This window comes from Chiloscyllium punctatum, chromosome 40 (assembly GCF_047496795.1).
Source record: "Chiloscyllium punctatum isolate Juve2018m chromosome 40, sChiPun1.3, whole genome shotgun sequence".
Classification (NCBI taxonomy): Eukaryota; Metazoa; Chordata; class Chondrichthyes; order Orectolobiformes; family Hemiscylliidae; genus Chiloscyllium; species Chiloscyllium punctatum.
Window position 1 is genome coordinate 58,966,546 of NC_092778.1, and position 13,164 is coordinate 58,979,709.

The 13,164-nt window shown below is 44.4% G+C and overlaps 1 protein-coding gene across 1 annotated transcript in view; it reads left to right on the top strand.

Annotated features, from left to right (window-relative positions):
* Positions 1 to 2,005: 2,005 nt before the first annotated feature.
* The window catches only part of nubp1 (nucleotide binding protein 1 (MinD homolog, E. coli)), a 73,983-nt gene continuing 62,824 nt past the window's right edge, over positions 2,006 to 13,164 (top strand). Inside the window, exons 1-3 of the mRNA XM_072560010.1 lie at positions 2,006 to 2,072; positions 10,553 to 10,657; positions 10,751 to 10,884. Coding sequence (XP_072416111.1) covers positions 2,042 to 2,072; positions 10,553 to 10,657; positions 10,751 to 10,884 — 270 coding nt within the window. The 5' untranslated portion in view covers positions 2,006 to 2,041. The remainder of the gene's footprint in view (positions 2,073 to 10,552; positions 10,658 to 10,750; positions 10,885 to 13,164) is intronic.

The window sequence follows — 13,164 nt, forward strand, 5'->3', positions numbered from 1 at the left end:
CCAATCTACACATTTCTAGACACTATGGGCAATTTAGCGTGGCCAATCTGCCTGCACATCTTTTGACTGTGGGAGGAAGCCAGAGCGCTCAGATGAAACCTGCACAGACACAGAGAGAATGTGCAAACTCCACATGGACAGTCACCCAAAGCTGGAATTGAACCTGGATCTCTGGTGCTATGAGGCAGCAGTGCTAACCACTAAGCTGCAATGCCACCCATTAAACAAAAATTAAGAGGGCAGTTGAAGGAATTAAATGTGCATGGCAAAAAGGATATCGAGCAGGAAAGTTGGATTGATTTGATTTCACCATGGAGAGCAACCATGGACTCGTGGGGTTGAATGACTCATGAGCTGTAAACAACTGAGGATACCTAGATAAAGGAATGAAAGCATTGCAAGAAGTGAGGCGATTCCAGAGATAAAGTCAGGTCAGGGTATTCATACACGATTGAGGAAGCTTTAGTAGTTTAGGAACCAGATATTGTCGATCAGCATGTACAGTGATAATATTGAAGTGGCTTGGGGATGTTGGACAGCTCAGTTTAGTGCTGAAAATGCATGGCTGAGGTTTTGGCGAGAGATTACAGAAGGGAAAGCTAAAAGCCTTTGTAATGGAGGCCCTGCATGGAGTAAAAACAGAAGTGCTGGATAATCCAATCAGCCAGTCTGGTAGCATCTATGAGAGAGAGAAACAGTTAGTATTTTAAACCCAATTTCATTGCTTCTTTCTCTCATTTTGGTGGATGAAGTACAATGTGGATATAGGTGAGATTATCCACTTTGGTAGCAAAAATAAAAAAGCAGGTTATGATCTGAATGGCGATAGATTGGGAAATTATAGTGCAATGGGAACTGAGTGTCCTTGTATTCCAGTTGCTGAAAATAAGCATGCAAGTGCAGCAAGTGGTGAAGAAGGCAGATGGTACAGTGACCCACATAGCAAGAGGATTGGAGTACAGGAGCAGGGATGTCTTGCTGCAATTGTACTGGGTCTTGGTGAGACCACACCAAGAGTATGGTGTGCAGTTTTGTTCTCCTCATTTGAGGAAGGATGTTCTGGCTATGGAGGGAGTACAATCATACTGTTTCCTGGAATGGTTGGACTGAAGTATCAGAGAGACTGGATAAGTTTGGACTTTATTCACTGGAGTTTTAAAAAAAGGAGGGGATCTCAAAGAAACCGATAAAATTCAAACGAGACTAGACAGGGTAAATGCAGAAAGGTTGATCCTGATGCTTAGGGAGTCGAGAAACACAGGTAACAGTCAACGAATGCAGAATATGCCATTTAGGACTGACATGAGAAAAATTCCTTCAACCTGACAAGGGAGCATGTGGAATTCCCTCCAACATAAAATGCTTGAATTCAATACCTTCAAACAAAAAGTTAGATTGTTCTTAGGGCTAAAGGGATCAAAGGGTATGGGGAGAAAGTAGAAATGCGGTTCTGAGTTGGATGATCATATTGAAAGGCAGATCAAGCTCGAAGGGTCAAATGACCTACTCCTGCTCTTATTTGCTATGTTTCCCCTCTAGAGATGCTACCATACCTGCTGAGGTTTTCCTGCAATTTGTGCTTTCATTTGAGATCACCAGCTTGCAAAACCGCTTTTGCTTTATGCAGTTAGAAAATCGACTTTTACGTTTTACGAAGGACAGGTTACGAACAGCTTGGTTTTCCCTGAACCAGGGGCCGGGGAGAGAAAGGAACTAATGAAACAGGTAGTTAGTTAAATTCACCAGCCTAATGACACTTCTGTAGACACGCAAAGTAAAATCCCTGATGTCAGCTGCATGCAAAACCAGCAGTGTGATTGCATTCAATGGAAATAATCATTCTGAATGTCCTAATTTTATTCAAATCTATGGATAAGATGGAGGAAACACTTTTGCAGATTTTGGTTGGCAATAATTTTCAGCATTCACAATGAGGAGTGATGCTAGTCTCAAGAGGAACGTTTGTGGGGAGCACTGGCGGAGACCGGAACACTTCTCTGTTGTCCTGGAACCGGAAGTGTGGTTCCAGGACAACGCGATCATGGCGGACGTTCCAAGCAACGCGCCATCACGTGAGTGTGGGGTCAGGAGTGGAGCGAGATTCCCGGGAAATAGATTATTGAAGTTTCCAGGGAGACCCCGAGATAGGGAAGAGAGGACCGGAAACAGGACCAACAGCAATCACCTTCCCCGTGACCACACGGAGACAGTGAGGGTCAGTGTGTGACCCTGGGAGTGGTCAGAGAGTGAGGGTCAGGGTGTGACCCTGGGAGTGGTCAGAGAGTGAGGGTCAGTCACTGACCCTGGGAGTGGTCAGAGAGTGAGGGTCAGGGTGTGACCCTGGGAGTGGTCAGAGAGTGAGGGTCAGTCACTGACCCTGGGAGTGGTCAGAGAGGGAGGGTCAGTGTGTGACCCTGGGGATGGTCAGAGGGTGAGGGTCAGTGTGTGACCCTGGGGATGGTCAGAGAGTGAGGGTCAGTGTGTGACCCTGGGGATGGTCAGAGGGTGAGGGTCAGTGTGTGACCCTGGGGATGGTCAGAGGGTGAGGGTCAGTGTGTGACCCTGGGGATGGTCAGAGGGTGAGGGTCAGTCACTGACCCTGGAAGTGGTCAGAGTGTGAGGGTCAGTGTGTGACCTTGGGAATAGTCAGAGAGTGAGGGTCAGTGTGTGACCCTGGGGATGGTCAGAGGGTGAGGGTCAGTCACTGACCTGGGAATGGTCAGAGAGAGAAGGTATGTCACTGACCCTGGGAATAGTCAGAGAGTGAGGGTCAGTGTGTGACGCTGGGAGTGGTCAGAGAGTGAGGGTCAGTGTGTGACGCTGGGAGTGGTCAGAGAGTGAGGGTCAGTGTGTGACCCTGGGAATGGTCAGAGTGAGGGTCAGTGTGTGACCCAGGGAGTGGTCAGAGAAGTGAGGGTCAGTGTGTGACCCTGGGGATGGTCAGAGGGTGAGGGTCAGTGTGTGACCCTGGGGATGGTCAGAGGGTGAGGGTCAGTCACTGACCCTGGGAGTGGTCAGAGTGTGAGGGTCAGTGACAGACCCTGGGAATAGTCAGAGAGTGAGGGTCAGTGTGTGACCTTGGGAATAGTCAGAGAGTGAGGGTCAGTGTGTGACCCTGGGGATGGTCAGAGGGTGAGGGTCAGTCACTGACCTGGGAATGGTCAGAGAGAGAAGGTATGTCACTGACCCTGGGAATAGTCAGAGAGTGAGGGTCAGTGTGTGACGCTGGGAGTGGTCAGAGAGTGAGGGTCAGTGTGTGACCCTGGGAATGGTCAGAGTGAGGGTCAGTGTGTGACCCAGGGAGTGGTCAGAGAAGTGAGGGTCAGTGTGTGACCCAGGGAGTGGTCAGAGAAGTGAGGGTCAGTGTGTGACCCAGGGAGTGGTCAGAGAAGTGAGGGTCAGTGTGTGACCCAGGGAGTGGTCAGAGAAGTGAGGGTCAGTGTGTGACCCAGGGAGTGGTCAGAGAAGTGAGGGTCAGTGTGTGACCCAGGGAGTGGTCAGAGAAGTGAGGGTTAGTGTGTGACCCAGGGAGTGGTCAGAGAAGTGAGGGTTAGTGTGTGACCCAGGGAGTGGTCAGAGAAGTGAGGGTTAGTGTGTGACCCTGGGAGTGGTGAGAGAGTGAGGGTATGTCACTGACCCTGGGAATGGTCAGAGAGTGAGGGTTAGTGTGTGTCCCTGGGAATGGTCAGAGAGTGAGGGTCTGTCACTGACCCTGGGAGTGGTCAGATTGTGAGGGTCAGTCACTGACCCTGGGAGTGGTCATATTGTGAGGGTCAGTGACCGACCCTGGGAGTGGTCATAGTGTGAGGGTCAGTGTGTGACCCGGGGAGTGGTCAGAATGTGAGGGTCAGTTTGTGACTGTGGGAACGGTCAGCGAGTGAGGGTCAGTCACTGACCCTGAGAATAGTCAGAGAGTGAGGGTATGTATTTGATCCTGGGAATGGTCAGAGTGAGAGTCAGTCACTGAGGGTCAGTGTGTGACCCTGAGAATGGCGAGAGAGTGAGGATCAGTGTGTGACCCTGGGAATAGTCAGAGAGTGAGGGTCAGTGTGTGACCCTGGAAACGGTCAGACAGTGAGGGTATGTCATTGACCCCAGGAATGGTCAGATTGAGGGTCAGACACCGACCCGGGAATGGTCAGAGAGTGAGGGTCAGTGTGTGACCCTGGAAATAGTGAGAGAGTTGAGGGTCAGTGCCTGACCCTAGGAATGGTCAGAGAGTGAGGGTCAGTCACTGACTCTGGGAGTGTTCAGAGAATGAGGGTTAGTCACTGACCCTGGGAATGGTCAGAGAGTGAGGGTTAATCATTGACCCTGGGACTGGTCAAAGAGTGAGGGTCAGTGTGTGACCCTGGGAATGGTCAGAGAGTGAGGGTCAGTCACTGACCCTGAACACTGAGCAGAATGAATACCAGCCACTTACCCTGGCATTGTCACTGAATGGTGACTGGTTACTGATTGGAGCCAGTTACTCATTTGATTATTCAATTGCTTGACTCCAATTGTTCATCTTCAATAAGTGTAAGATTTTCCGAACACTTCTGACTCTCTCCAAGCTTCCATCAACTCCCATTTACTTTACTTGCCTCCTCTGGCAACCTGTCCATTTTCCAGTTCATCTCCTTCCATGACCACACCATCATAATCTCTGTAATCTCGGCCAAGCCTACAATTCTCATAAGACCTCAGTATTCCTTTGTTTCTGGCTCCCTCGCATCCTCAATTTTCATCATAAGCTCAAATAGTTTGATTAAAAACATATATAAGTACAGGGAAATTGTTCAATATACTTAAAGGCTTCTTTGGTTAATTTCAAAGGCATTTTCTATCTGAAAAGAACAACTCTTCTTATTCACTAGCAAATCCAATCTAATCCATTGTCTGCTGTGACAAAATGCAAACGTGAATACAAGTATGAAAATTTACTGCTGTTTTTATTAGTGCTAGGGACTTTAGGGGATAATTTAAAGATTAAAAGGATGACACACAGCTTTTAGAGTTTTGGGGGAGTCATGGACCAGGAAAGGTACGTTTAAGATTAAATATGAGTTTCTGACTGACGGAAATATTTTTATATCAAGGGTTTTGAGACTGTGGAAAATACTACCAGAAATTAAAACAGATCATTTTGACATTTAGAAATAGGTTGAAAGAGGGGAGAGTTATAAACTCATTATCTGACGTTTTTTTCTCTACGATGGAAAATTCTAACGTCTTAAAGTGAAATAAAAATATTGTGTTTGGAGTACGATTCATTTTGAAGGTTTACGCTAACACAGACTGATGAGGTTGAACTGGCTGTTTCCATCCCTCTGGATGTGACGTAATTCCTTTCTCGAACTGATCTTTGTCAGCGTCACGGTGTCTCGGTGGTTCACACTGCTGCCTCACAGCGCCAGGGACCAGGGTTTCATCCCAGCCTCGGGCAACTGTCTGTGCAGAGTTTGCACATTCTCCCCATGTCTGCGTGGGTTTCCTCCGGGTGCTCTGGATTCCCCCCATATTCCAAAGATGTGCAGGTTAGGTGAATTAGCCATGCTAAAATTGCTCATAGTGTTCAGAAATGCATAGGTTAGGTGCATTGGTCAAGGGCAAATAAAGGGTAGGGTAATGGGTTTGGCTGGGTTACTCTTCGGAGGGTTGGTGTGGACTTGTTGGGCTGAAGGACCTGTTTTCATACTGTAGGGATTTTATGATTTCTGAAAACCTTCAAACCGTAGACATTTTTTAAAAATGTTGAGATAATATTAACTACATGCTTAAATTTACAGCAATATAGGCAGCCAAATTGCACTTTCCATATGTGTATACAATTAATTCATTCAAATGAAGCAGGCACAAGGCTGTGCATAAAAATATTACCTATCTTTGTATCACAATTGTTTCCAAAAAATATATTGCACACGTGTAAGACATATCCTCAAACTCAATATCACTATATCTGTACACTTCTTGGTTGAATCATATAATGTGCCAACTATCAATTCCCATATCAACAATGAAAATTGTAGAACATTGGTAGAAGAACGACATTGGTTAGGCCACTGTTGGAATATTGTATACAATTCTGGTCTCTTTCCTATCAGAAAGATGTTGTGAAACTTGAAAGGTTTAGAAAAGCTTTTCAAGGATGTTGCCAGAGTTGGAGGATTTGAGCTATAGGGAGAGGTTGAATAGTCTAGGACTATTTTCCCTGGAGTGTCGGAAGCTGAGGTGTGACCTTATAGAGATTTACAAAATCGTGAGGGGCATGGATAGGATAAAAAGACAAAGTTGTTTAGCTGGGATGTGGGAATCCACAACTAGAGGACATAGGTTTAGGGTGAGAGGGGAAAGATACAAAAGAGATCTAAGGGGCAGCTTTTTCACACAGAGGGTGGTACGTGTATGGAATGAGCTGCCAGAGGAAGTGGTAAAGGCTGGTACAATTGCAACATTTAAAAGGCATTTGGATGGGTATATGAATAGGAAGGGTTTGGAGGGATATGGGCCGGGTGCTGGCAGGTGGGACTAGATTGGGTTGGGATATCTGGTCGGCATGGACAAGTTGGACCGAAGGGTCTGTTTCCGTGCTGTACATCTCTATGACTCTAAGTGGATTTTGCCTGAAAATAGTCATGTTTTTTCCCACTTGGCCACCAGATTTCCACAAATCGTTCAAAAAATACTTTTTTAATCACCACATTTTTCAGCACCTGAAGTTTCTAATGTTTGATGTGATGAAGGTTTAGAATGTATCATTATTATTTGGAAACTTGGGTTTCAGAATAGACGGAAATGGGTTTTTGGTTTTCAGCTCTGTGAAGATGGCTTGTTTTGTTGCAACAAGTCAGAAATTTTTTAATAGCAGTGTGTCAAAATGGCATTTCTGGTAATCGTGTGACAAGTGAAATGAATAGGCAAGTTACCTGGTGAGATAATTGCTGGAGTGTTGACTTAGTTGATCTTTTAGGATCCAGAGAAAAAAAGATCAGCGGCTTGAAGCAGTTTCTGTTCTGAAGAAAAGATCCAAATATTAATGTGCTGTTTAGCAGCATCAAAATACCTGGAAAAAGAACTAAATGTTTATCTCATTGAAATTGGTGAGAAATCAAGTGTGTTTAGCCTGTGATAGTGTGCCTCAGGAAGAGGATCACATATTAGCAAGGTACTGAAAGGAAACACTTGTGACCTCATCAGTTGATTAAGAAATTAAAGAATAAAGATAGGAACGATATTTCATTGGACTGAGAGGAAAGCATATTGTTGGGGGAGAAAGGTTGAATGATTTTGCTGCTTGAAAGATCTTTCCAAATTTGAAAAATTATTTTGTGTAATAAACTTGTGCTTTTGTTAAAAGTACATTGTCAGGCTCATGTGCATATGTTAAGTTACTGACCACCGTGGTAACCAAATTGCAGAAGATCTATCCGGCCAGGTTTCAGTCTGTGATTTCACTCATCCAGTATTACTGTCAACTGCTGTCATAATGCTGAAGGAGAGTTTAATCAAGATGAGACTTGTGTTTTTGTCAACTTAAAGTGATTAAATGTATGCATTAAGTTGTCTTTCAATGCCGCTGTTTCATTTCTGGCTTGAATGTTTCAGTCTGTTTCAACAGTATAAACCTGCAGCTTATTTTTGCAAGCTGTCTGGTCCTGTGAATGAACTTGGATTGTGCTCTCTGAGCATTGTAGGGTCTGTATATTCCGAGGTGCTTTGCAGATCTGACATCATCTTCCGTTCCTACCACTTTGCAATAATTTGAAGAAGAGTAGGGGCATATTTCATATAAGTAATTGAAGTCAAATTTATCTGGAGACTTTTTGTAAAAGAGAACACATCTATGTTACTGAAGAGTATGGAGTGTGCTACTGACATACTTGCAACTTTTGTTTTTGTTGTGAAAATTTCAAATTGTATTAAGCTGAGAAAATGAGAAGTGCTCCATTCTCATGCTGTTGTCCACTATCAGTAATAAGAGCAACTTAAATTTAATGCCAAATCATTATCCCCACCTGTAATTTCACAACAAAAAAATGGTATTGCTCAGAGATTATTCTGAGGCTGAGATTCTAATTTGTATAAATCCATGTTGCAGGTACAAAGTCTTGCGTGGAAAGGTGTTTTGCTGATTTTACTTTGATTTTTGTTTTGAAGTTATTGAGTTTTAAAAGCAATGTTGTGAGGAGGCAGACACATTGGAAAAGAGGACCTTTCAGTAAATGATGCAGAGGAGATGTCATTGGGAGAGAGAAAAGCAATGAAAAGAATGAGAGCTGGAGCAAAGAGTGACTGACAAACAGTATTGAACGAGGGAGCTTCTGAGAGTGATTGCCAGGAAAGAGACATGTTCAGTCGCGGATGATTAAGGAAGGGAATGAAGGCAGGCAGCTAGGTTATAAAGGTGAGAAGGAGAGATTACGCACCATTGAAAGTACGCTGCATTTTATTTTTTAAATTCACAGGACATGGGTATTGCTGGCTGGCCAGAATTTATTGCCCATCCCTATTTGCCTTTGTGGTGGTGTTTCTGAGCCAGGAAGTGGGAGTTGATAGAGATAGTAGGTGTTAAGAGAGGCGGGATGTGCTGAGGGGTGGTTAGCAAAAGAGATAAACTCATGCATTAAATCTGTGTGTTTGTCTTCTTCTTGTTAATTTTTTATTATAAGTTCCTGGATCCACATTTCTACTGAAAACTGTCTATGTATATTATCTTTACATTCTTGCCCTTCTCACTAGACTCTTTGGAGGTGCTTCAGTCGCACATACTGATGGAATGCTTCAATTATAACTTAACGAATTTATTTTGGCAGTCTGCAATGTAAATGTGGTCATAGTAATTTGTCATTGGAAAAGTAAGGTAAATGCCAAAATTTCGGAATTAAGATGGCGATTGAGCTGTGCTTGAATACTCTGATTTCGAATGTTGCTTCATCTTAAAGCTAAACACATTCTGACTATTACGTGGAGTGTAATGGGAGATTGACTAGTAAATCTCCTTGATGCGCAGGAAGATGGCCTGAGAGACCTGTACTTCTGGTTTGGACAGAGGCACCATCAGTTCTCATCGACCATCCTTTGTTTCCCTTCATCCAGAATGAGAGAATTGAATCAATTTGGTTTCCGATTTTCACCCTTTCTTCAAATAATCCATTTCTAATTCTTCCCCTTCAACTTGTCCATCTCCATTTCTCAGAGCAGGTTATCAACCTATACTCACCATAAGCCCACTGACTTCCAAAGCTACAATGAAAATACATCTTCCTGGTCCTGCTTCCTTTGAAGATTCGCTTCCACTCTTTCAATTTCTTTGTCTCTGTTGCATATGTTGTATAGCACTGCATCCAGTGCATCATCCTTTCACGCTAACCAAGAATTCCACGATACACTAGTTGACAGAACCCTCAGCAACGTCCATTCCATTTTCTACATTTCAATTCTTATCCTATCTTTCCCCAGAGACCATGATACAGTTCACCTCACCCTCAGCTTCCTCTCCCACCAGCCTCTGCAATTAATAAATTATCCTCCTCCATTTCCATCACCTCATGCATGATGCCACATCTTTCCTTTTCACCTTTCTTACAAATAGAGGAGAAATTGTAGGCCATTCGGCCTGCTCCGCCAGTCACAAGTTCTTGGGTATAAATCCATATTCTTACCAACTCAATTACCTTTAACTGTGTTGTTAGCCAAGACGTTCAGCATTCTGAAGGGGCCATTCCCTCTGCGATGCCCCTGCCAACTCCAGAATCACCCCCGTCACTACCTTTTCTTCCCATGTGAAAGTGCCAGAAATGCAATGCCTGTTCTTTTACCTCAACCCAGGACCAGGTCCTCAAACACACCCCATGGATGGAATAGGGTGACCTCGACTTTTCAAATATAGTGTTGTATATTTTCTGCTCACAAATTGCTCTCCTCTTCAGTGGAAAGACCAAACACGTACAGGACATTTAGAATACCACCATTCATCTGCAGGTTTGATCTGGACCTTCACATTCCCTGTCTTTTTCAGACTTTTCACTGGGAATGGGGGTGTGGTGTGGATTTTGAACAGGGGAAGGGTGTCAGGTCTGGCAATAGGGAATGGGAGATGTTGGTCCAGAGTGGGGAAAGGAGAGGGGGCACGAGGAATGGTTATGTCAGGGGGAGGGGTGCATGTTGCATGGGGGTGTTGAGGTAGGTGTGGGTCAGTCAACCATTCAGGAGTTAGACTATAAATTTCATAATCTCGACTAGCTGTTTTACTTCATTTTATCACAATCTCTAAATTCTCTGATTTAACTGGGTACTTTCAGAAGGTTCTAGACATGGGGGAATTGCTCAGTGAAATCTTCAATCTCTAGTGCAGTTCCTTCAGAGTCTTTAATAGTGGGGATTCCACAGGGTCCCTGTGTGCAACACCCATTCACCACGAAATAACTATTGGCCAGTGGATAATCCCTATCCTTTTATGTCAGTTTATTCCACGTGTCCAATACTCTGGCACTCACAGTAAGATACTAATCAATGTTACCTGTTACATGTAGTTGATCAGTGGCTTTATATATTTTCTAATATGTTCCAGATTGTCCAGGAACAGGCAGTGATAATGCTGGTAAAGCTTCAGCCTGCCAGGGCTGTCCCAATCAAGCTTTCTGTGCCTCAGGTGCATCCAAAGCTACAGATCCAGGTACATTTTAAAGAGAAACTTTGCTCACCTTAAACTAACTAATGTGGATGCTTTCCTGAATGTGAAATTGCTTTCTTTTTTTTTTCCTTGCAGCCATTCAGGAGATTAAGGATAAGATGGCATCCGTAAAGCATAAAATCTTGGTTTTATCTGGAAAAGGAGGTGTTGGCAAGAGCACTTTCAGTGCGCACTTAGCCCACGGAATAGCGAGTGATGACAGTAAACAGGTAGAGGATCAAAGTTTTGTTATGTCTGTTTCTTGATTTCGCAACTTCCAGCACAAGAGGAGTGTTCTTTCCTGAAAAATTTTAAAACCTTATGATACCAGCTTGCTCCTCCTCCCCTTGTTTTGCCTGCTGCATCAGCCTCACGTCCTTGATGCTATGTCCCATTTTTCTCTCGTTTCATTCTTTATTCTTTACCCCTCCTAGGTCCTCCTCTCCTGTTGTTGCACCTCCTTTCATTTTTTCCTATTGCAGGTAATCTGCCTGCACAAATCCTGCACCAGCCTTCAGTGTTCCTTGACTTTCCTACACTCATGTTGCCTCTAGATTCCCTCTGTGCCTCTCTTGGCATCCTCTGAAGGGCCTATTAAGGCACTCCATTGGTGTCATCATTTCAGCAGCAACCCCTAGTGCCCTGTCTTGCTCTCTCACTGGCCTTCCAGCCCAGCATTCCCTCTGGGATGTCACCTTTCCGACCTCCTTCCTGTCCCATTCACCAATCCCAAATTATGACCCTATGGACATTGAGAGTAGGTCAGCTTTCCCCACTGCGCTCTCATTTCCCTTCAAAATGACCATTTACTTGTACACAAAGTCCCTCTTCTCCATCTGTCACTGTGGATAAGTGCATTGACACCATGATCTGGAGTCCTATTCCTGATGAAGGGCTTTTGCCTGAAATGTCAATTTTCCTGCTCCTCGGATGCTGCCTGACCTGCTGTGCTTTTCCAGCACCACTCTGATCTAAACTCTGGTTTCCAACATCTGCAGTCCTCACTTTTGCCTACCATGGTCTGGACAGCAGCATGGCTGATGGTAATGACATCTCCCTTGAAGAAGCACCTCCTGTATAAACATTTCTTCATCACTCTGCTCAAATCATCAGACTGCAATTAATTTGTTCTCTACTCTGATAGACGTTCTCCTTTTGAGTGTCTAACCTTATCTCTCACCTTTCCCTTGTCATGATAAAATTCACATTCTCTGCTACCTACCCAGGTGCCATTTCTAGATTTCCATCGAGAAAACTTTGCTTCTATCCTCCCCCTCCTGGACTCTGCACTGAGTGACTTTTCATCTGAGATGATTTGAAGATCACTCTCAACTCATTATGCTCCCTGAACTCTGAATTTACTGTTCTGCTATCCTTCCTGAATCTCTCCTTCCATTAAAAACCCCTCTACCCATATTCCTGACCACTTGCTCAACCTCACTATCTTACTTGACCCTGCTACTTCAGTTGTGCCAAACACAGAGAAATCCCTCTCCGATCACTTCCATACACCCACCTCCCCTTCCATCTCCCAACCATACTTCCTTCTGTAAGCGCATGGAAAACGTGCCTGCTCTGCAAAGTCACATTTAACTGTCCTTTCAAATCTCCAGCCAAGTTATCTTTGTCTCTCTAATCACCATAACACTTCTACAGCTGCTGATCTGCTTCATCATAACCTCACCTTTGATTCCCTCATCTGTGTTAAAAACATTACCCTCTTTCTTTCTCGCCCTGGTCATTCCACCGGCATGGCCCCCAAGCCTACTCCCTTCAGCGCATATCACACAGACTCGAACATATATTGCAGTCAAATGGTTTCTCCATTGATTACCAGGTCGGGGTAGACCACATAAGACACCAGGCAAAAGTGAGGACTGTAGATGCTGGAAAAGCACAACAGGTCAGGCAGCATTCAAGGAGCAGGAAAATCGACGTTTCAGGCAAAAGCCCTTCATCAGGAACTTAATGAAGGGCTTTTGCTCAAAACGTTGATTTTCCTGCTCCTCGGATGCTGCCTAACCTGCTGTGCTTTTCCAGCACCACTCTAACCCAGATAAGACACTATCAGATCTTGCTGTTTTCTGTCAAACTGCTCGTGACTCCAGAATCATCTTGAAATCCAACGATAGCTCCTGACTTCTATTCTCACTGCAAACCATTTTCTTGAATTCCTCTCTCCATCTGTCTGTGCTAGTCTGCAATAAGTCTGAGGTGCTCGTGAACATATCGCTAAGGATTCTACCAATTGTCTCTGAGGCTTTCTTTCTTAACTGCTCCTAAGGTTTCCCTTCCACTAATTTCTCCTCTTAAAGATTTTGTCCATGCCATCCACTCCCTTGGCCTTATTTCCACCATACTCCCAACCACAAAACATCTCCTCTTGACTTGAATATTAGCTGCTATTGTTGTTATTCATATCATGTCACTCTCGCCTTCAAATCTGTTCAAAAAAACATAGCCTTGACCCTTCGGCACTTGTAAACCACAAGCCTACATCCAACCTCCCT